Source organism: Gossypium hirsutum, chromosome A12 (assembly GCF_007990345.1).
Source record: "Gossypium hirsutum isolate 1008001.06 chromosome A12, Gossypium_hirsutum_v2.1, whole genome shotgun sequence".
NCBI lineage: Eukaryota > Viridiplantae > Streptophyta > Magnoliopsida > Malvales > Malvaceae > Gossypium > Gossypium hirsutum.
This window is the reverse complement of record NC_053435.1, coordinates 108,910,160-108,935,346: the sequence shown is the minus strand read 5'-3', so window position 1 is coordinate 108,935,346 and position 25,187 is coordinate 108,910,160. Positions and strand designations below refer to the sequence as shown.

Sequence of the window (25,187 nt, the reverse complement as noted above, 5' to 3'; positions counted from 1 at the left end):
AATATACCAAATACACTAAAAATGTTAAAATAAATATTTTCAACTAATTGAAAATAAATTAAGAAAATATTTATACTTAAATAACACTAAGATAAGTATAACTTAACAAGTAAATGCCTCTAAAATAGTAGTAAAATTAACAATAAAACAAATGTTATACAATGTCCAAGAATTAATAATAAAATAGTGGCAACATGATAATGAAATAGTAGCAAAAAAGTGAGAAAACATCTGTAAAACATGAAAAAAAGGAGCAAAAAAACAACAGGTTTTTTTATTATTGAAAATTCAAGTCAGGCCAAGCCAGGGCCTAAAAAACTTACCCAATGTCCGACTCATTTTCTAAATAAGCATTGTATTTTTCCTCAAAGTCATTTTTCAAGCCTATATTTTTTGGGCGGCCCAACCCATGGACTACTCTAGAAGCCACCCACCCTCATCTCCTTTCCTTTCTTCTCCCCCCTCTTCCTCCTATTCTTTCCTCCCTCTCATATATTTTCCTGTTTTTTTATTTAATTTTCTCTTCTTCCATCTCCTCTTCGTTCCCCGCTCTCTTCTCTTTTGCAAGATCTGGTTATTTTTCAATCCAAATGAATATTTTTAGAATAATAAATCCCCTCAAGTTGGTAGCAACTCGGGTAATTCTCATGTCCATGGTGGCTTGTTTTTCTCAAGTCCAATTGATATTGCATGGTTAGCTTTAATCCACAATGCCTTGTTTTTGTCAACACTTCGACTAGTGGTTTGGATCATTTAGATCTGACGTATGAGCTCATGAAAGTTTTGTGGTAGACAACCAATGATAAGGCTTGTATCAGAAACAATTGTTTTTCTTTTCGATGTTTCTTTCGAAGTGATAGGTTCGAGGCAGATAGTTTTCTTTGTATGGTTCACATCAGTTTCTGATATGTAGTTCTTTGGTTTCGATTTCCAATCTATTGGAGCTTTAACGCTCCTTTCTTTTGATCATAAGAAATGAAATTATTTTTCGAAAAGAAATACCCATTAATACCATAAAAATGGATAATATTTGATATAGCGTCAATGCGTAAATCTCATGTACCATTAGTAAATGATAATTTGACACATTATTATTAAATTAAATAAAAAAATGTGGAGAACTCGTAAAAAAATACTAATAATTTTATTTAAATATAATTAAATATTAATTATAAAAAAATAATAATTCTTAAATTTAGAATATTAAATTTAAAGGTTGAAGATATAAGATCTCTAGTATAAATTCTAGAATTTTAATATTTTAATATAATTAATTATATTTAAATGAAGTTATTATATCTTTTTATCTTATTTAATAATAAAAGGTCATCAAACTTTTCCATATTACTAACTCATTAAGGCTGCCCCACAAATCAATATAACTTATAAAATTCATAAAGTTACCATTTGGGAAAGCAACAGAAATAAATGCCCAGAGTATAGCTCCAATTAGACCGTGTTTAGTAGGATATCAATGTTTAATTAATGACATATTATTTAAAAGTTAGTATCAAATGTTAGGCGGATATATATTTTTCTATATATATGTATTGTTATTAAGGATAAACACGAATTTCGAATATAAATTATAAAAAATATTAAATAAATATTATTTAAAGGTTAAAATATGTTATAAGTTAATATACTTTTTATATGTTTTGAAATATAATCATTTATTTTTATTTGAAAAAATTTACTTATACTTTTTCGATTTAAAATTGTAAGTCTAATGATTAAGGCTATTAAAGTTAATTTGTTAATTTTAAATTTATTGCAATGTCGGCATTTTAATTATATGGCTATCAAGTGAGATTTTTTTTTCAATTTCAAAAGGTTATACCAATAAATTTAATAAAAAATTAACCGCATTAATAATTAGACCTGAATTTTAAAAATTGAAATATAAAAAAACTAAAATCTTAAAAATAAAAATACAGTAACTAAAATTAATATTTAATAAGAATATAAGGAATTATTATATTTAGGATCAAGTGTTGGTTATTACTCAATTCTATATTTGTAGTGATTCATATTTATTGATATATTTACCTGTAACTTCGTAATTGGGCTTAAATTAATTCATGCCCTACTAATAGTTAATTGATTAACTCCACATTATTTAAGTTTAATTTTTATTTTTATTTTATGATCAAGAGATCCTTATGTTTATTTTATTGTTCATGAAGATTAATTTATTCGAGATTTATGGTCGTCAATTCCAACAATATTATCTGACGGGTTCATACATGAGTTTTCTGTGAAAATACAGTATGTCTTACTATTATACTCGACACTTGTTGCTATTAAATTTAAGTTTTTAATATAGTGATAATATGGTAAATACAAACCCAATTTTTTTTATTTTTTATGGAATAATATTTAATGCACCATTGGTACATGACATAAGTCTCATTCACCATCACACGTCATCATTAAATTAAAAAATAATGTGGGACTTGTAAATAACTAATAATTTTATTTAAACATAATTAAACATTAATTGTAACTATTATAAATAAATATTAATAACTCTTGGATTTAGAGTTTCATATCTCGAGTTTTGAGCATTTATTTATAATTAATTATTATTTAATTATGTTTAAATAAAGTTATTAGTATTTAAAGTTATTAATATTTATTTATAAGTCCTCCACTATTTTTATTTATTTTATTTAATAAATTATGATATTATTATTCATCGATCATACATGGCGGATAGTTAATCAAACTTCTTTTTAGGTACCTAATTTGTTTTTAACTAATATTTCTCATTTAATGGTACATTAAAACACCATAAATGATGATCTTACTATTCATTCCCTCTCTCTTGTGGCATTGATTTCAATAATGTCATATATTAAGAGACGAGAAACACATTTCCAAAAGCCATGCAATATCCAACACAAAGGATGGTGGACATGGAGATAAAAAAAGAAGAGGAAACAAAAGAGATTGATGATACAGCAACAGCGGCAGTTGCAGAAGAGAAGATGAAGCTGAGTGTGGATGAGGTTATAGAAAAGTACGTGGGATCCTTTGGGTTATCCCAGCTGCTGCAAGTGGTGTTAGTGTCATTTTCATGGGTGTTTGATTCTCAAAACACCTTGGTCACCATCTTTACTGATGCTCAGCCATCTGTTTGGAGATGTAAAACCAGTGCTATTAATGCATCATTATCCTCGTCTTGGTGCATGAACGACACTGCTGGTGGCGGTGGCAACGAAGGGCAATTGTCCGGTCATGTTTGTCGATTGGCAGCCGGTAGTTGGGAGTGGATCGGAGGGAATAGCGCCACCACTATTGCGGAGTGGGATCTTATAAGCCACCGCAAGTTTCTTGCTGCTATTCCCACTTCACTCTTCTTCATTGGTTCAATTCTTGGTAATCAACTCTTCCATCCATTAAAAAAAACAACATTCAACCAATCAATTTTTTTAACCTAATTCAACTGATTGAATCTCTTCTCTCGAATCAATATCTTAATCAATTTTCAATTCAACCGGTCAATTCCATCGAATTCTAAAAACAATAATTTTAACTCTTACTCTAAAGAAAAAAATAGTATATATAAAGTTGAAATATATTTAAAATATGTGAATCAAATTATAAATATGTATTTATTGAACACATTGTTTTGTTGGTACAAATGTGTTTTATAATATGATCCAAACATTTTATAAAGATTGAATGTAGTTAAGGTTGGGGGCCTTGGCCCACAAAACTTTGAAAAAAATTTAGAAAACTTCAATTAGGCCCCATAGTTTTTAGCAATTCTCGTTAGACGTCTCAAAAATTTCAAAAAAACTTATTAAGCCCCGTAAAATTTTGGAAAGTTTTAATTAAAACCTCAATTTTAAATAAATTTTAATTAGGCTCCCAAAACTTAGAGTTGGCATTTAACACCTAAGCTAATGGTTAGTTTGATAGAAAAAAACTATAAGAACAAAATGAAAAATTTTGGGTTACAGGATGAGATAATAATATAAATTACTGAAGGGTTTAAATTGAATTATAAATTTGAAAAGAGGGCTAAAATGCAGTTTTATCATAAGGACTAAGGGATCGAGATAACATTCCATCTTTGATACTTGATTGAGAAGATACTAAATGTTTTAAAGATTAATTTAAATTTTGAGGAAGTCTAATATAATTAACCCACTTATTTTATATGAATTTGTATAACAAAAAGTTTAATTATCCAATTTGCGATGACCCATCACTAGAAGTTGTTATATCTTTAGTTAATGACCTTCTTAGAAACTTGTGATGCAAGGAAGGAAAATCGAGGAAAATGAGATATAGATCTTAAGCGTGATTTTCTATTTTTAAGGTTTTAATTTTGTTACTAAAATATAACATATTTTAAAATAACAAAACAAAATAATGAAAATAACATTATTGAGTTTTATATATAGACCGATTATGTTTTTTGATCAAAGAAAGTGTCACTTAGTACATAATTTATAGCTCAAGTTACGTTTTTTCGTAACATATCAATTTCTTTTTAAAAAATTATATTTTTTCGTTACGAATCTTTTTTGAAAGTTATGTTTATTTGAATAAATTTGTTCAAATGTAAATGAAAATAATAATAATTATTATAATTATTTCAAAAAATAAGAAAATAATAATATATAAAAATTATTTGCACCATCGAAATTTGACCTTACAAGCAGATAAGTCGACCCAACTTATCTACTTAAGTTATAAAGAATTGTCTATCTAAATTCTTTATATTTTATATTTGTTATTTATTAACATTGCAAACTATTAACCTCCATTTGCATTATAGGTTGCACTTTTTATGGTCGCCTTGCAGACGCGTGGTTAGGTAGAAAGAAAACATTGTTGCTGGCATGTATCTTAACCACCATCACCACTTTCTTCACCTCCCTTTCACCAAATGTTTGGATATATTCATTTCTCCGGTTCGGAAATGGCTTTGCCCGTTCCGGAAATGGGATATGTTCCATCGTCCTCTCGATGGAAGTGGTTGGCAATAAATGGCGAGGCCAAGTTGGACAATACGGTTTCTTTTTCTACACGGCAGGGTTATTGTCTCTCCTTTCATTGCACATCCTATTAGAACCCATTGGAGGTATTTATATTGGATCATATCCCTTCCCCCTCTTGTATATATGTTTTTGTTAGTCCCTTTGGTAGTAGAATCACCACGTTGGCTACTTGTTCGAGGGAGAAACAAAGAAGCTCTTGAGGTGTTAAGAAAACTTGCCAGATGGAATAGGAAGAAATTGCCTGACAATATAGACCTCATCATTCCATCTCAAGCAACAACAGGTTCTAATACATTTAATTAGTATTGTTAATTTTTTTTAGAATTAAGACTAAATTGACATAAAGTAGAGTTAAAGTTATTATTATATCAATTTTAAAAATTGATATAAAGTCTAATGACTAAAAAAGAAAAAAATTTGAATAGTTGGGTGATAAAAAATAAAGGAATAATGACTTATTTGGCCCTCCAATTTTACAAAAAAAATCATTTTAGCCCTCCATTTAATTTTCACCTCTTTTAGCCTTTGAATTTGTGTTGTTTATCAAATCACTCCAAAATGGATGAAAAAGTTAACATCTGTTAACATTGTTGATTTAGCATACACATGGATTGCCACGTCAACAATTAATTATTTTTTAATATTTATAAAATAAAAAATTTATTAACATTATTTAAAAAGTATAAAAATATTAGAAAGTGTTTTTAAAATATTAAAAAATTTAATTAATTGTTGATGTAGCATACACGTCAGCAAAGTTAATAGAAGTTAACTTTTCCATTTTGGGATGATTTGACAAATAATGCAAGTTCAAGAGATAAGAGATGAAAGAGACGAAAAATTAAATAGAGGGTTAAAATGATATTTTTGTAAAGTTGAAAGGTCAAACAAGTCATTATGCCAAAAAAATACTGATAGTTAGGTAACCACCCATGTAGTTTACCTTAAACCTTTTTATATACAAAAAATAAAAAAAACACTCAAGAAACTAAGTGTTAAGATAACTTAGTCATTCTCAGTTCACTCTTCATCAGTTTTATAAGATTCTAAGTTGAAGATTAAATTGGTGATAAAAAAAAGTCGAATAATTAAGTAATAACTTTTCATAGTTGAGTGGCTAAAAATAGAATTTATTAAAAGTTGGGTAATTACCGATGTAGTTTATCCAAAAGTTTAAAATAAAGAATATAAAATAACATATACTTTATATAAAAAAACAATTAAAATAGAAAAATAGGTAAAAGTACCATAAAGATCCTTGTAATTAGAAGAGAAATTGCATTTTACTCTTTTACTAAAAAAATAAGTAAATTAGTTCTTGTACATTAGATGAAAAATTTACTTATTTTTTTAGTAAAAGAGTAAAATGCAATTTCTCTTCTAATTACAAGGATCTTTATGGTACTTTATATTAAAATTTTTATCTATTTCTATTATTAAAAAATTGACGTGGTTGACAAAATAATCAAACAGTTACATCTAGCATGTCATATGTACCTCATTCTAAAATATCGTGGTCAGTTTTTAACAGTAGAAATAGATGAAATTTTTAATTGAAATTACTAATTTATATATTTTTTAAATAAAAATGACAATATAAATCCGAATCTTAATACAAGGTACTCCATGATACTTTTACCCAAAAAAAAAATACAAAATAGAGCGAAGGGTTAGCTGTATTTAAGCTAACAATTTAACTTTTACAGGGAGTGAAGGTGACAAAAATACAATAGGTGATGAAAACGAAAACATATGGACAACAAGATGGGCTGCTAAGAGAATGATTATAGTAATGTTATTCGGCTTTGGGGTTGGCTTCGTCTATTTCGGAATCCAATTGAACACCGAGAATCTCAACTTCAATCTCTACTTAACAGTTATAATCAATGCTTTAATGGAGATCCCCGCCATTGTCATCGGCGGCATACTATTGAGCTTCACCAATCGACGTTTACTTTCATCATTATCAGCCATTTCAGCCGGTGTTTTGTGTATCCTATGCATCATTTTCACCGCTGCATCGTCGAAAAACACTAGTAGTAGCAATTGGCCTCAATTGACGATCGAAGCTATTGGTTTTATGGCTAGTTCTATCACGTTCGACGTGTTGAACATTTACTGCGTCGAGCTTTTTCCTACCAATGTAAGGAACTTTGCGGTGTCGATGTCCCGTGCATCGTTGATGTTGGGGGCTTCTTTGTCACCTTTATTGGTCGCGGTCGGCCGTCTTAGTCCGTCGCTTTCATTTATTGTGTTTGGGGCTCTTTCTATTGTAAGTGGAACGTTAAGTGTATGGTTGCCGGAGACAAGGAATGCTCCTCTTTATGAAACCTTAAAGCAACAAGAAGAAGAAGAAGAAGAGAAACATCGCCGTTTAAGACAGCCCACCATGGTCTAGTTTTAGAGCATAGAACTATGCTAACAATAAAAAATTAACCGACCTTGAAGGAACATCCTTTCTGTAATATAATTATAATAAAATAAAAATACCCCACCAGAGTCCGACCGGGGGTTGGACCCAGCATAATAAAAGGAAGTTCTAAACCCCAAAGTGGGAGACTACTCCTTGAGCCTCCAGTTTTCTCTGAAATGGGGATCCATTTTCTCCCATTTTGGGACCTCTCCATTTTGTTTGTTTATTTAAAATTATATATGTTTGTTGGGTAAACTTAGAAATTTTTTTTGAGGGGTTTGAAGTAAATTATAAGTGTTCGGGGATAAAATAAAATTTTATCATTATTCTAATTGGTGTTCTTACCATTTCTAAAAGTACTTTAAAATAATTCGACAATTTTTTAGTGGACATAACATTATTCACGAACAATGTTATTAATAAAATAAACATACAAACAATAATAATATTATTAATTTTTAAAATCAAACACGAGTTTTAAGCCAACTTTAGATGATTTATTAATAAAGGCTAATGCAATAATGCCCTGCGATTTTGAGTGCGCATAGGCAAATCTAGAGGCCGAACAAAGCCTTTTATCATAAAAAAAATAGAAAATTTGTCTTTTTAACATCTTATAAATAATAAAAGTAGAAATTAATATATTTTTATCTCTTAAAAATAAAATAATAATAAAAAAGATTAATTTAATCCCTATCATTTTTAAGAGTGAGCAACTAATCATGATGTTACTATCAATTGTACATAATTTTTATAAGTATAATAATAAATTTAGCGATCAAAATTTACATATTTTATATATTTGATTCTAATTTAAAAAAATACACAAATGTTATAGGTTAAAAATATTAAATCAAGATTAAGTTGACAAAATATGTAAATATTACAAGTTAAACTCATTAAATCAAGACTAAATTTATGTAAAAAAAATCTATTAATAATATTTTATTAATAAAAATAATCTTTAATAAATGAAATTATATTCATAAATTCTATTAAAGATGGGATATAATCTCACGTTATTATTTGTTGTGTCCCATGAAATTTGTGTGAGTAATTGGGTTTTAAAATTAAAATCCATTGATCATGTCTTTATAGTATGAATGAAGAAGTCATAAGCTATATTCTAAATCTCATATTAAGGTTTCTTTTGGTAAGAAATTATCATTAAATTATTATTTTTGTCTAAATTTATTTGAAAAGTTCACACTTTTTTATTAATTGATATCATTTTGGTTAGAGACTGTAATTGAGTAAAATTGAGCACAAATAATAAAAATATGAAGATTGATTTCGACTTAAAATTTAAAACTCAATATTTGATCTAACATTAATTTTTAAGTTCGAGCTTAATTGAAAACATAATCAAACTACTTAAGCTCAAATAAATTCACTTATCAGTTTTCATATTTGATTTTAAACTTTTTTTTATACTTAAACTCTTTCTAACTTATAAGGATAAAAACATGCAGTGTGACAAAAAGAAGTGCGGATGCTATTCAGTTGCACGCCTTGCCACCAAAAATTTTCTATTGTATTCCTCAGCCACTGAATATTTTCTTCTTTTGCTAATGGATGCTTCATTATCATATCGTTGATTTCTATAATAATTTATTGATGAGCATTATTAATAAGAAATATATTATTAAAAATAGGGTAAATTTTATTATGCATTTAATTTTATTTTTGTACTTTAATTTGATCTATTTTAATGTTGTATTTTTTAAAATTTAAAATTTTAGTCTTCATCAAACGATAATTATTAGTTTCATTAAATTTAATTATTTTTAAAAATAAATACGACAAATATATTATCATATGTGTAATGTAATATTAACTTTTTTTTTATTTTCTTACTAAAAATCAAGTTAATGGATTAAACTATTATTCTTTGCATAAAAACTTAAAATGATTCAATTAAAAAATACAAATTACATATATAATTGTATGCATAATACATGACTAAATTTAACGAAATGTACTTAACTGCTACAATTTTGATCAAAACTAAAATTGATGTCTTTAAAAAATACAAAAATTAAAATTAAACAAACTAAAATATAATTTATACTAAAAATAATAAATTGGGGTATCTTTCGAATGCAATTTAGTGGCACATGATGTGTAAATAAGTTATGAAACGAGGAGTCCAGCTTTTAAACATGATCCCACCGCCAGCTACTCTTGTTCCCGACCCTTTCACTCACTATGCAAAGTGCGTGAAATATTATATATGACTTTGTTGTCCTTAATATGGAAAAAAATTACACATATGTTTAGCCGGATCAAATTCTTGTGGAGTTTAAGTAAAATATTAATACATAAGTAATGATATAATATTATTTTAATTCATCGTAGGAACATTAAATTAGAATGATTTAAACGTTTATATTTAATTATTTTTACGGAGGGCAAAGGAACGATAAGGTTTGTTGAAGAAGATGATAATTTGAAACTCACGTTATGCAAGTGTTTTGACATAAATATTAACCACAACACAAGAAAGTAATAGTAAGCTAAATACTAACCCGATTGTTTTTCTTTTCTTTTTTTTATACAATACTGGAAATAGAAGAAGGGTTTCATATGATTTGAATCCATGTTAAGAGCTTTAATCATAGCTCTATATAAGTCAATACAATTGTTTTGACACCCTAAACATGACAACTAGAACTACTTTGGTATTTGGTACTTTTTTTTTCTACTTTGATTCTTGAACTTGGCAACTCATTTTGATCTCTCAATTTGGATTTTGTTAATATTTAATGATGTGACCAATGTTACAGGAATAAGACCGGATTGGATGGACTGATAATTGATCGATATAATACTCCAAACAAAGGGGTAGAATCGATTGACTCAGAAACTTTTTGAAATTTGTAAAAATTGAAAACTGGGGCAAAAATATATACATGAATAGGCTAAGCTGATTTTTTTAACTATTTAATTATTGTTGGTTTGGCGATTGAATCAGTCGAATTAGTTGAATTGGGAACCAGTGATCTGACCTATTCAACCACCAATCTGGTTACTAAAACACTAAATCTAACTCTAAGATTGTATCACAACATCCCTTGAAAATTTATATAAAATTTTAGATTTCAAGTGATGATGTGGCACAATTTTAGAGTCTCACATCATCAAATTTGTATATTTTTTAAGTTCAAAGATTAAAGTGGATCTAGTTGTCAAGTTCAAATACCAAAGTAGACCCAAAAAAGATATAAGTACTAATGTAAAACTAATTGTCAAGTTCAAGGGCAAAAAATAATTATCCCTTTCTTAATTTACCTAGCTTCCTTTATTATTATGAATATAATTTTCTTAAATTACCTAACTTCCTCTATTATTATGAATAGAACTTTTTTAAATTACCTAACTTCCTTTGTTGTTATGAATAGAATTTGGCTTTTTCAAGTAATTTTACACAATTAGTGGTACATATGATGACACCATTCATTTCCCATCTCTACCTTTAATAATTAAAAAAAAAAACCAAAGTCATGCATATCAATAATATCATATATTATGGGGCAACCAACACATTATCAAAGCCATCCCAACACAAAATCCACATTAAGGGGTGCCATGGATAACGAAGAAGAGACAACAACAGAGGTTCCCCATGAAGAAAAAATGGAGCTCAATGTGGATGAGATTATAGAAAGGTATGTGGGATCCTTTGGGTTACCCCAGCTGTTGCAAGTGGTGTTAGTGTCATTTGCATGGGTATTTGATTCTCAAAACACCTTGGTCACCATCTTTACTGATGCTCAGCCATCTGGTTGGAGATGCAAAACCAGTGCTGATCCATCATTATCCTCATCTTGGTGCATGAACAACACTGCTAGTGGTGGTGGTGGCAACAAAGGGCAATCGGTCGGTCATGTTTGTGGATTGGCAGCCGGTAGTTGGGAGTGGATCGGAGGGAATAGCGCCACCACTATTGCGGAGTGGCATCTTATCTGCCATCGCAAGTTTCTTGCTGCTATTCCCACTTCACTCTTCTTCATTGGTTCAATTTTCGGTAATCAGCTATCACTGTCACTCTTCCCCTCCATGCTATAGCCTTCAATTATGGTGCGTGGATGAAATTATAAATATGTGTTTATCGAATATATAGAGAATTTACAAATTATGATAATACAATTTAAGAGTTATTTCTTTTTTTTTCTTTAGCCTGTTAAAGCCAATTTATCTATATAATTTTATATTTTTTTAGACCCCTCAAATTCTTTCGAAAATTTGAATTGGGCCTTTCAAAAATTTTATAAATTCTTATTAAACCCCCAAAAGTTTTAACAAAATTTAATTACTCATAATTTTTTTTGTAAATTTTCATTAAGCCCTCTAAAAATTTAGAAATTTTAATTAAAACCCTCAACTTTTTTTTATAAATTTAATTAAGCTCCCATAAATTAACGGCAAAATCCTCTACGTGCTCTATTTCATATTTGGGTTGGTATTCAACACCCAAGCTAATGGTTAGGTTGAAATATAGACCAGCAAGAATGAAGCAAAGAGTTTTATATTAGGGATTGAGATAAAATTATAAAATTTTGGAGGGACAAATATAATAATTTTGGGTTAAGTGGGCTTAAATTGAATTATAAATTTAAATAGGGGAGTTAAAATGCAATTTTCCAATTTGAATGGTGGGGGCCAAGGGGTTACCTCTTGATGCCGCCCTTGATATTTGATTGGCACTATCTAGTTATTCTCTTAGTCATACTAATTTTTTAATAAAAAAGGTCAATTTACTCTTTAATGTAATGAAATGAACTAATTTACTTATTTTTTGAATAAATGTGATAAAATACAATACTCCTAATACATAACCTCCATGTTACTTTGTTTCCACTTTCATTATAGGTTGTGCTTTCTACGGCCGCCTCGCCGACGCATGGCTAGGTAGAAAGAAAACACTTCTGTTGGCATGCATCTTAACCTCCACAACCACTTTCCTCACTTCTTTTTCACCAAATATTTGGGTGTATTCCTTTCTTCGATTTGCAAATGGCTTTGCTCGTTCTGGAAATGGGATATGTTGCCTTGTTCTTTCAACGGAGGTCGTTGGCCGTAAATGGCGAGGCCAAGTTGGCCAATATGGTTTCTTTTTCTTCACAGCGGGTTTCTTGTCTCTCCCTTTCATTGCATATCCTGCTAGAACCCAATGGAGGTATTTGTACAGGATCATATCCCTTCCCCCTCTGGTCTATACTCTTTTTTTAGTCCCTTTGGTATCGGAATCTCCCCGTTGGCTCCTTGTTAGAGGGAAAAACAAAGAAGCTCTTGAGGTGTTACAAAAATTTGCAGGATGGAACAGGAAGAAATTGCCTAATAATGTAGAGCTCATAATTCCATCTCAAGCGACAACAGGTGCTAGTATAGTTTATATTTAATTGATTTATTTAATTAGACATTGCTTAGTTAAACGATTAAATTAAGGGCTTGAATTTTGGGTGACAATTATTCTTGGAGTTTAGACTTCTTTTTGTTTAAGTTTGACCCTAAACTTGTAAATGTTCGGGCATTGGAACATTAGTATTTTAATAATTATCCCCTACAGATCCTACCCTCTCCAATTGAAAATTTAAGTCTCAATTATTATTACAGGCACAGGGAATGAAGGTGGCAAAAACGAAAACATATGGACAACAAGATGGGCTGCTAAAAGGATGATAACAATGATGTTATTTGGCTTTGGGGTTGGCTTCGTTTATTACGGAATCCAACTAAACGCCGAGAATCTCAATTTCAATCTCTACTTAACAGTTATAATCAACGCCGCAATGGAAATCCCCGCCGTTTTCATCGGCGGCATACTATTGGGTTTCACCGACCGACGTCTCCTTTCATCGTTATCAGCAATTTCAGCCGGCGTTTCATGTCTCCTTTGCATCATTTTCTCCGCCGCATCCTCCACCACCAGCAGTTGGCCTCAATTAACGATCGAAGCTATTGGTTTCATGGCTGCTTCTATCGCGTTCAACGTGTCGTATATTTACTGTGTTGAGCTTTTTCCGACTAACGTAAGGAACTTTGCGGTGTCGATGTTGCGTCAATCGTTAATGTTGGGGGCTTCTTTGTCGCCTTTATTAGTGGTGGTCGGCCGCCTCAGCCCGTCGCTTTCGTTCGCCGTGTTTGGGGCTCTTGCCATCGTGAGTGGAACCTTAAGTGTGTGGTTGCCTGAGACTAAAAATGCTCCGCTTTATGAAACGTTAAAGCAACAAGAAGAAGAAGAAGTGAAACGTCGTCGTTTAATTCAGAACACTGTGGTATAATTTTACTCAATTTATCTAAAATATTTTTAACTTACTAGATAAACTTATCAATAAATAAACCGTATGAAAAATTGAAAGTTTGAATTTATTTCTTAAATATGTTAAAAAAATAGTTTAAAAAAATTAAATATAATTATGATCATTTTAACTAAAAGATAAAAACATTAATGATCAAATTTATTAAGTACAAAGATTTTAAGGAATTGATTATTTTTGCAGAAGAAACTATCTTTATGCGCACTAATTATGATTTTAGTAATCTATTAAGCTGAAATGGATAATTTTGTTGTGAAAGTGATGCCTTAGGTGGGACTGTGGAAGGGTAGAAAGGGAATTTAAGTTTCAACTCTTGAGATAATATTAGGGTAAATTCAGCTCAAGATCATTAAATTATTGTTAATTTTACATTTTAGTATTTAACTTCAAAAAGTTATAATATGAACATTAAACTATTTGAAAATTTTTATTTATCTTATACAGTTCAATTTTTTTTCATGAAACAACTTTAAACGTTATGAATTTGTGAACCAATATCTAAACAACTTTCTTCTCCTATCTCTAACACTAATACCATTAGATTGACTTGGATCTAATATATGTTATTCTACTCACCAATGGATATTGATCCACCATATCGATTGTCAAATTATTACTTAGAGCTCGCTAGCTAGACACTTTAAAAAAAAACTTAACAACCAAATGAATTAAATAAAAACTTTTAAATAGTTCAATAATCATTTTATAACTTTTTGAAATTAAGTAACATAAACATAAATTTACTAATAATTTAATGATCTCGGACGTAGTTTACCCATAATATTATTAGGATAATTACGAACATATATAAAAGATACTTTGAAATTTGAATCCACCAAAAACAAAAGTAATGTTGTAATTTTTTAAATATCTTTGAGGATTCATTCATGTAAATTTAGACTTAATTAAAATAAACATATGATGAATTTATCTTAAATAAATTTTAATATAGTATAAAAACTAAAACCATAATTAGATATAATTTAGGGTGTAATAACAGAATTTGACCAGTTCCCTACTAATGTAGGATGGGATTAATGAATGAATGAATGAAAATTCTACCGTAAAAAAAAAAAGGCTACCACATATTTCCATATATACCGCGTCAACACCGTAACAGAGACCACCATTACAAGCAAAGCTTCATGAGCCAGGATGGTACCAATCTAGTCTATGAACAAATACCATAAAATGCTATCAAAGAGGGATCAATCCCTAAAATTCACAACATTTTATCAAAAAACAAAACTGTGTGTTTTCAACATTGAAGTGGTGAGTTTTTCCTTTTTAAGCTCTAACATTTAGCCATTGAATTATGTCATCCATTATAGCTTCTCGTTCTGGTTCGAAGAGGAGATCATGTAAGAGGCCTTCGTATAATTTGATCGTTTTGTCGGTTGAGGCCTCGTCGTATAGTTTTTGTGAAGCTTTAGGATCGGTTACGGTATCATCCATGCCGTGGAGAACAAGGAAAGGGACTTTCAATCTTTTCATATTGTGCTGCAAGTAAGATGTGATTCTAAGGATTTCGTAGCCGGTTCTTACCCGAAGAGGTCCGGTGTATACCAATGGATCAGAATATTTAGCCACTAGTGCCTCCGGGTCCCTAGAAACCGGGTTCCCCCTTCTGTTTGCAACATGGACTTGGAATCTTGGTAATAGAAATGAGATGATCGGGGCAAGTACCTGCCGTTAAAATGGCATGCCATACTATTTATGTTCTTCAATATCTCGAACAAGAAAAGGTGATATAACCGAGTAGGTTCTTACCACGAAGATCCCTGATGAGATGGCTGGACACCAACAGCTGGGGAAGTTAGTATAATGCCTGCTACTTGATTTTCGACCTCGGGATCGAGTGATGCCTACAATGTGAAAAGTGAGTTTAGATCCAACAAATTGAGTGATTTTCTCAGCATGCTTGAGTAAACAAAAAGGATTTACTTTTAGGACAATTGCACCACCCGTAGAATGATCAAAACAGAAACACGGAAGCCCTAGGTTTTCAACGAAAACCCTTTCGAGGAACATTTTCTGCAACGAGTCAAGAACATAGATGAAATGATTTAATTTGGTTCAATATTTACTTCGAATAAACTAGGTAAGAAGGCCCTTTCGATCTCTCTCAATTTCAATATTGAACAAATTGGTCTTTCTAAAAAAATAAGATCAATTTAATCTCTCTCCTTTTCAAAAGTGAGTAACTAAGGACAATTAATCATAATATTAGTGTCAATTGTACATAATTTTTATATGTATAATAATAAATTTAGCCATCAAAATTTACATATTTTGTCAATGTAGTCCTAATTTAACAAAATGCACAAATGTTGTAGGTTAAAATTTATTAAACCAAGACTAATTTGACAAAATGTGTAAATCTTACAAGTTAAACTCATTAAATTAGGACCAAATTGACAGAATATGTAAACATCAAAAGTTAATTTTGTTGTTATATCAATCAAAACCGTGTACAATTCATGAAAAACATTAAAGCCGTGATTAATTGTCCTTAATTACTCACTTTTGAAGTTAACAAAAATTAAATTACTCTAAATTTTTTTTAAGAGAAACCAATTTACTCATTATCTAAATTGAAAGAGAACGAAAAGATATTTTACAAATAAACTTTTGTAGCTAAACATTAAAAACATACCATGTCATTAACAGCATAATCAAGAGAATGAACATATCCATGTAGTCCATCACTTCCACCATGTCCTACATGAATACTAAGAACAAATAAACTTAGCGGCAAACAAGCATGAAAACTGTTATATGCCATATAGCATGCCGCAAGATGCTTCAATATCTAAAAACGATGCGATATATAAAACAGGAAGTTGTTTTAAAGCTTTTTTGGCACCATCCCAATGGAAATACTCAAACCCCTTCAGCATCCAAAATATACATGCTTTGTCGAAGGTGCCTTCTACACTATCAACAACAATAAAATAAAATTGAAATATCATAAAAATCTCTATACTAAAAGGAATTGAATTGTATTTTATTTCATTTACTCAAAAATTAAGTAAATTAGTTTTTATAAGCTAAATTAAAGAGTAAATTGATCGTTTGAGTTAAAATTTTTATTATTTTGTATTGTATAAAATTGATGTGGCTGATAGAGTAACTAAAATGATAATATACGGCGTGTTTAACATAATATAATAAAAAGAAATTACTTTCGGAGCAAGCGATATGTTATTTTTTATTATTGTTATGCATATTATGCTTAAACTTACCAATCCAATCCATTCCGTAGACCTTGAATCCATTAGTATTAAGTCGCTTTGCGAAATCGTTGTATCTATCGCTGTCGTGCGAGTGAAAGGGGGACATAAAAGGCAAACATTTTAACCAGAAGACACACGCACACGGAGAAAAAAAAAACTACGGAATCAATTACTTTAAAACGGCATTAAATCCTAATAACAGACCTGTGTTCATTCAAGCCATGCATAAGAAAAACTACTCCCCTGGGAAAACACACAAAAACAACATCAATATCGAAAGGAATAAAATGAAAGTTCCTATAATATAGACATCTCCCGATTACTTTAACCTATAAAATTAATTTTCCCACCTTAAATATTTCTAAACCATAACATCAAAAAAGAAGCAAAGATGTTAAATTTATTTTGATAAATTCTTAACATAATTATAATTACGATTACGATCAATTATTATATCAATACATCATCAAGTATAAGTAACGGAATCGACTAGTGGTGAGACTTGAACCAGAGATTTTAAATATTGCAACAATACTATTTTAACATTTATACAATTATAACAAAGAAAATTCTCTGTCTCATTATGAAAAGGTTAAAATATGTTGTAAATCTTTATATTCTTTATAAATTTAAACTTAAATTTTAATATTTAAATTTTTATTTTTATTTTTAGGAATTTAGTTACTCTACTTTTCAAATATTAAATTCAATTCAAATTGGTAACGCTGTTTAAATTATTTTTTTAAATTCAATTTCATTACCTTGGTTATTTTTTAGTTACCTTGCTATCAAGTAAGATTTTTTTTTTTTAAATGTCACACTAGAAGTGTGCATGGGCTGGGCTACTCGGCCTAACTTGAAGGCCGGCTTAAAATGTGAGAAGATTTGGGCAAAAATATAAGCCCAAAAAATGGGTTTGGGTAAAAAAATAAGGCTCGTTTAAAAAACGGGTCGGCCTCGGGTAAGGCTTTTTTGACCCCGGGCCCGGCTAATTCACTACATGACAAAAAAATCTTTTTTAAATATTATTTTGTTATTGTTTTCTCCTTATTTTGCTACTATTTTACTTCTATGTTGCTACTATTTTGTTGTTATTGTTTGGATATTGTATAAAACTTATTTTAGTGTTAATTTTTATTATTATTTTAAAGACATTTGTTAATTTTATTATTATTTTAGAAACATTTGCTTGTTAAGTTGCATCTATTTTAGTATTATTTAAGTATACATATTTTTTAAAATTTATTTTCAATTTGTTGAGAAATATTTATTTGATGTTTTTAGTATTTTTGATTGTTTATATATATTTTAAAATTATATAAAAATAATAAAAAATTAATATGGGTGGGCCGGGTCAAGCTTGGGTTTTAACATTTTTATTCGGGTTGGGCTTGGGTAAAATTTTAGGCCCGTTTTTTGAGCAAGCCCGAACCTAGCAAACGGGCCTAAATTTTTAGTTGGATCCGGCCCGACCTGAACCATGCACACCTCACAACACCAACAAATTATTAATTTTAACAATTAAATCTAAATTTTAAAATCTGAAAAAGTAAAAAGACTAAATTTGTACAAATAAAAATATAAAAGTTAAATTTTAAATTTATAAAAAATACAATCACTACGTGAGATTTTAACCTTCTCAAAATTCCCATTTCTAAACTAATTTTTAAGACATAATAAAATTTGAAATAGTCTATTGTTAAACATATTAGTTTAATCTTTATATTATTAAAAAAAATAAATAATAATAGAGACAAAGGGAAAAATAATAATCATGATTGGTTTTTAAAAAATGGGAAAATTTTTATCTGCAACTGACCTGATTTTGACGGAAATGGGAGTCCAAATCTGAATGAATAACGTGTCACCTCTTGCACTACATGTTGTTCCAATAGGGTTGGAAGCGTGTAAATGATTGTACTAAAAAAACACACAAAGTTCAATTCCCAGGGAAGAGAGGTGGATCACAAGGATCTCTTAAATACCAAGTCTTTCCTTAGTCATAATATCCCTTCCATAGTAATTTAATAGCACAATTAAATACTACTATTATACCCTCAAATATTGAAAGAAAAATAGGACAAAAAAAGAACACAAGAGTTTTAACGAGGTTCGGTAAATTATACCTACATCCTCGGGCACTAACACCAGATGATAACTTTACTATCTCGAAAATATTACAAACAAATAGAATTCCTTAAGAATTCTCAAATGGGAGAAGAGAGAAAACTAAGAGAGAAAGATTGGTTGGGATGAATTGAAATGAGAAATGAGAAGGCCTATTTATAGTTGAGGTTCAAGGACCAAACAATAAATAGCCCATTATCTCAAGGACCAAAAAAAAATTATCCCTTGCCACTTTTCCAAAGTTGGTGGTTGTCATTATTGATTGTCTCCCATTAATGTTAATGGCAACCATTATTAATTGTCTTCCATTAATGTTAACAATCTCCACATTGAAGATTTGATTAGGATAATCACATCTTCACACACTTCCTTCAACTCCCCAAATTCGATAAAGCTATCTTTTGTAGTGCCTACAAATGCGCTCTCGAGCGCCATACACCTGAAGGTGCTCAAATTCTCAGGATGTTAATCAAGTTCAAACAATGATTAAACTTGATTGTTGTTACCACCTTGGTCATCATATCTGCGGGATTATCTGCTGTCGGAATCTTCTGAAGTAGAATTTTTCCTTTTTCAAAGACTTCCCGCACAAAGTGATATCTTACGTCGATATGCTTGGTTCTTGAATGATAGACTTGATTTTTCGCTAAATGAATAGCGCTCTGACTGTCACAATATAAACTTATGTGACTTTGAACAACTCCTAAGTTTTTCAACAATCCATTAAGCCAAATAGCCTCCTTAACAGCTTCTGTAACTGCCATATATTCTGCCTCTGTAGTAGACACACCTACTGTAGACTGTAAGGTAGACTTCCAACTCACTGGGGCTTTCGCAAGAGTAAACAGATACCCCGTAGTTGAACGACGTTTATCTAAATCACCAGCAAAGTCGGAATCAACATATCCAACTACAAACTGACCAAGTGCTTCATCCTATTCAAAAATTAAACCAACATCTACGGTTTTTCGAAGATACCGTAGAATCCATTTCACAGCTTGCCAATGTCCTTTTCCAGGATCATGCATATACCTGCTCACAACTCCAACAGCTTGTGAAATGTCAGGCCTCGTACACACCATCGCATACATCAAACTCCCAACTGCATTAGCATATGGGACTTTCGCCATATATTCTTTTTCATCTTCAGTCTTCGGAGATAATTGAGCACTAAGTTTCAAATGAGAAGCAAGTGGGGTACTTACATGTTTTGTGTTTTCATTTACACCAAAACATTGTAATACCTTTTTCAGATATTGCTTCTGATTCAAACAAAGCTTGCCTCTCGGTCTATCTCTACTTATCTCCATGCCGAGAATCTTCTTGGCCTCACCTAGATCTTTCATCTCGAACTCTTGATTCAACTGAGCCTTCAGCTTATCTATCTCATTTTGGCTCTTCGAAGCGATTAACATATCATCAACATACAAGAGTAGATAAATGAAAGATCCGTCATGCAGCTTCTGCAAATATACACAATTGTCATATTTGCTTCTTGTGTACTTCTACCTTCTCATAAAGCTATCAAATCGCTTGTACCACTGCCTCGGGGATTGCTTCAATCCATATAGCGATTTGTTAAGCTTACAAACCCAATTTCTACCACCAGCATCTGTGTATCCTTCGGGCTGAGTCATATAGATCTCCTCTTCTAACTCACCATGCAAGAAAGCCGTCTTAACATCAAGTTGAGCTAGCTCCAAATTCAACTGTGCTACCAATGCCAACAAAATTCTAATGGAGGAATGCTTCACAACAGGGGAAAATACATCATTGTAGTCAATTCCCTCCTTCTGAGCGTAGCCTTTAGCTACCAATCTTGCCTTGTAGCGAATATCCTTCTTGCTAGGAGATCCATCTTTCTTTGCGAATACCCACTTGCATCCGATTGCCCTTTTACCTTTCGGTAATTGCGCCAACTCCCAAGTATTGTTCTTCCGGAGAGACTGCATTTCTTCATCCATGGCGCTTTTCCATTTATCACTTTCTAAGCTTTGCATTGCTTCTTGATAAGTGATAGGAATATCATCAACAACGGGAAGGGCGTAGGCCACCATATCAGTAAATCGAGCAGGTTTATGAATTTCTCTCCGTGGCCTTGCAACTGCAACTGGTTCTGGTGTACTTAGTGGTTCTTGGGTCAGAACCTCTTCAACCTCTAATTCCTCCATTGTGGCTGGAGAATTAGACTTATTAACTGGGCAAATCCCCATCTGCTCAAACTCTACCTGTTTTGGAGTACACTCCACCTGCTGTGGAGTATTGCTCGTCTGAATATCTTTATCTGCTACCTTTTTCAATGTGGCAGATTCATCAAAGGTAACATCTCTGCTACAGATCATTTTCTTTGTGCTTAAGCACCAAAGACGAAATCCCTTCACTCCAGAAGTGATTCCCATAAAGAGAGCTTTTTTTTCCCTCGGATCTAACTTTGACTCCTTCACATGGTAATATGCAGTGGTTCCAAACACATGTAAGGAATCATAATCTGTAGCCGGTTTTCCAGACCATACCTCCATAGGAGTTTTTCTTTCTAATGCAGATGATGGCAAACGATTAACAAGATGGCCAGCGTATGTCACAGCCTCAGCCCAAAATTGCTTGCCCAACCCAGCATTGGACAACATACATCGAACTTTCTCCAGCAATGTTCGATTCATACGCTCTGCCAATCCATTCTGCTGTGGTGTATCCCTAACTGTGAAGTGTCGAACAATACCATACTCTTGGCACACATCGAAGAACGGATCACTTTTATATTCCCCTCCATTGTCCGTCCTAAGCCGTTTAATTTTCTTGCCAGTCTGGTTTTTGATCATAGTTTTCCATTTAAGAAAAAATCTAAGCACTTCATCCTTAGTTCTCATGGTATACACCCAAACTCTTCTGGAAAAGTCATCAACAAAAGTAACAAAGTAGTGTTTTCCTCCCAATGAAGGTGTCTTGGAAGGCCCCCACACATCTGAGTGAACATATTCCAAAATACCTTTTGTATTATGGATAGCAGTACCGAATTTCACTCTCTTTTGCTTTCCCAGAACACAATGCTTGCAAAATTTTAATTTGCAAGCCTTTGCACCTTTCAACAATCCTTGCTTTGCCAGAATTTGCAAGGATTTTTCGCTGGCATGTCCCAACCTCATATGCCACAACTGCATTGAGTCCAATTCTTTGTTACCGGAAGCTGTAGCGACTGCTCCAATAACTGTACTACCTTGGTAGTAATACAAGTTATTTTTCCTGATGCCCTTTAATATCACAAGTGCGCCAGATGTCACTTTCAAAATCCCATCTCTCATAGTAACAACTGAACCATTGGATTCCAAGGCTCCCAATGAGATGAGATTTTTCTTCAAACTGGGCACGTACCGAACATCAGTCAGAACTCTGGTTGATCCATCTTGATTCTTTAATTGGATTGAACCTATCCCAACAGTTTTATAGGCATTGTTATTGCCCATATAAACAACTCATCCATTTAGTTCTACTAAATCAGAGAACCACTCCCGGTTAGGGGAATATGAAAGGTACAACCCGAATCCAATATCCACTCATCTGAATGGAACGACGATGATGATGCAACCAGTGATAGTTCAGAGTCACTAGTATCATGCTTTGCAACACAAGCATCTACAGCAGCTTTTCCCTTATTCTTCAGCTTTGGACAATTTTTCTTCCAGTGGCCTTTCTCATGACAAAAGGCACATTCATCTTTCCCAAGTCTGGACTTTGACTTTGATCTCCCCTTTTGAGTTTTCTTCCGAGTGTATGAATGACCTCGGACTACTAAAGCTTCTGTATCTCTGATTGAGTTGTTCTGTTTGTCCTTCTTTCTCTGTTCATAACTGTATAAGGCCGCACAAACTTCGCTCAGAGATATATCACTCCTGCCATGAAGTAGAGTAGTTTCTAGGAACTCAAACTTCTCAGGAAGTGACCCCAACAACATCAAAGCCAAATCTTCATCTTTGAATGTCTCATCCATATTCAGCAAATCAGTGACTAACTGATTAAATTTGGTAATGTGATCATTCATTGTGGTACTTGGGACGTATGTGAAGTGAAACAGTCTTTTCTTCAAGTGGAGCTTATTTGGACTGTTTTTCTTCAAAAAAATTTCTTCAAGTGCCACCCACAACTTATTTGCAGAAGTCTCCTTTGAAAAAGCATACCTCTGCTCTCGAGAAAGGCATGATCGAATTGTGCCACATGCCAACCGATTGATCGCTTTCCAATCTTTCTCCTGTACATCATCTGGTTTCTCTTCATCAATGGCAATGTCTAGACCCTGCTGAAAAAGGGCATCTAGAACCTTACTTTGCTACATACCAAAATGGCCTGTGCCATCAAAGATCTCCACGGCCAATCTTGCATTTGCAATTGTCGGTCTTGTCCACATGGACGATGTTGAAGCTCCTACACCGACCGTTTTCTCCATAATCTTTCAATATACCTAAGGAAATCTTTTCTGATGTGGAAGATCAGTTTAAACTGCAACCACAGAGCATACTACGATTAACCTTCGGCTCTTGATACCACTTGTTGTTCCAATAGGGTTGGAAGCGTGTAAATGATTGTACTAAAAAAACACACAAAGTTCAATTCCCAGGGAAGAGAGGTGGATCACAAGGATCTCTTAAATACCAAGTCTTTCCTTAGTCAGAATATCCCTTCTATAGTAATTTAATAGCACAATTAAATACTACTATTATACCCTCAAATATTGAAAGAAAAATAGGACAAAAAAAGAACACAAGAGTTTTAACGAGGTTCGGTAAATTATACCTACGTCCTCGGGCACTAACACCAGATGATAACTTTACTATCTCGAAAATATTACAAACAAATAGAATTCCTTAAGAATTCTCAAATGGGAGAAGAGAGAAAACTAAGAGAGAAAGATTGGTTGGGATGAATTGAAATGAGAAATGAGAAGGCCTATTTATAGTTGAGGATCAAGGACCAAACAATAAATAGCCCATTATCTAAAGGACCAAAAAAAAATTATCCCTTGCCACTTTTCCAAAGTTGGTGGTTGTCATTATTGATTGTCTCCCATTAATGTTAATGGCAACCATTATTAATTGTCTTCCATTAATGTTAACACTACAAACCAACGAAAACTCCCTCATACTAACGCCGTCATCGTCCTGAACCACCCTTCGAATCGCCAGCGATCTCCTCGCTGCCGCCTCTAGGTCCACTGCAAACGCCGTGCTTCTCCGCGGCACCACCGCGGCCGGAACCCTAAACTTAGTAGTCCCCACAGACCCTTTCTTCCTGCCCTCGTGTTTCTCATCCTTTCCCGCTTCAGATTTCAACGTAGAGGTCCGTTTCCGTCTCCGGGTCGGCAACAGGAGAAGCAAAACGACGGCGTTCAACACCACCAACAAGCTCCTCAACGATCGTAACGAGAAGAGCGCGTTGATGAGATCACTTACGCCAGACGTCAACGGCTCCACCGCCATTGTTTTCAGCAGTGGATTAGAAAATTTCAAAATCCACGAAATTCAGCAATGGTTTCAAAAATTTTGGAAAAAGAATACTTAAATTAATAAAAAAACGTTTTGAAATTTAGATTCTGTTGGTTATAATTACAACCACTCTACTTGATGAACAAAGATCATCAACCGAGAGAAACCAAATCAAAACGAAAAAAAAAACAGAAAAAAAAATATCGTTAAAACGCTAATTTGTCTTCAGATATTCCAAATAATTACTCTCTTATGGCCATATATGACTGTTGAGAATTGAAAATTTAAGCTTTTACCTATTTTAGAGCCAACCCAAAATTCATATCATAATCCATAAAAAGTAAAAACCTTTCATTTTCTGGGAAAATATATATATATACACATCTGTTTACGGGTAATGTGGGATTGAATTTCATTTTAGATGACGTTTATGTGGACGAATTTATGGCAGAGAAAATAGAAGTAAAAGTTCAAATTTAGCTTGCCTATTTGTTTAAAAATAGGTTAAAATCTATTCTTTGCTTGTTTAGAATAAGTGGCGGATATTTGCACTAATTTTTTTAGTTTCTAATTAAAATTTGTAGTTTAATAAGATTTTTTTA

The 25,187-nt window shown here is 31.9% G+C and overlaps 1 protein-coding gene and 2 pseudogenes across 1 annotated transcript; 2 read left to right on the top strand and 1 right to left on the bottom strand.

Moving 5' to 3' along the window:
- The first annotated feature begins 2,925 nt into the window (after positions 1-2,925).
- LOC107931010 (organic cation/carnitine transporter 1-like) lies at positions 2,926-7,712 on the top strand (annotated as a pseudogene).
- A 3,254-nt stretch (positions 7,713-10,966) lies between these two features.
- LOC121211257 (organic cation/carnitine transporter 1) lies at positions 10,967-13,796 on the top strand. Its single transcript, XM_041083840.1, has 3 exons — positions 10,967-11,455; positions 12,301-12,807; positions 13,045-13,796. The coding sequence occupies exons 1-3, from the start codon at positions 11,017-11,019 to the stop codon at positions 13,710-13,712; spliced, it is 1,614 nt and encodes a 537-aa protein (XP_040939774.1). The 5' UTR covers positions 10,967-11,016; the 3' UTR covers positions 13,713-13,796.
- A 943-nt stretch (positions 13,797-14,739) lies between these two features.
- Positions 14,740-24,853, bottom strand: LOC107931003 (monoacylglycerol lipase-like; annotated as a pseudogene).
- Positions 24,854-25,187: the final 334 nt, after the last annotated feature.

Coding starts and splice junctions, on each gene's coding strand:
- LOC121211257 (XM_041083840.1), top strand. CDS start 11,017: ATGGATAACGAAGAAGAGACAACAACAGAGGTTCCCCATGAAGAAAAA. Junction 11,456..12,300: donor CTTCATTGGTTCAATTTTCG/GTAATCAGCTAT, acceptor CTTTCATTATAG/GTTGTGCTTTCTACGGCCGC. Junction 12,808..13,044: donor TCCATCTCAAGCGACAACAG/GTGCTAGTATAG, acceptor TTATTATTACAG/GCACAGGGAATGAAGGTGGC.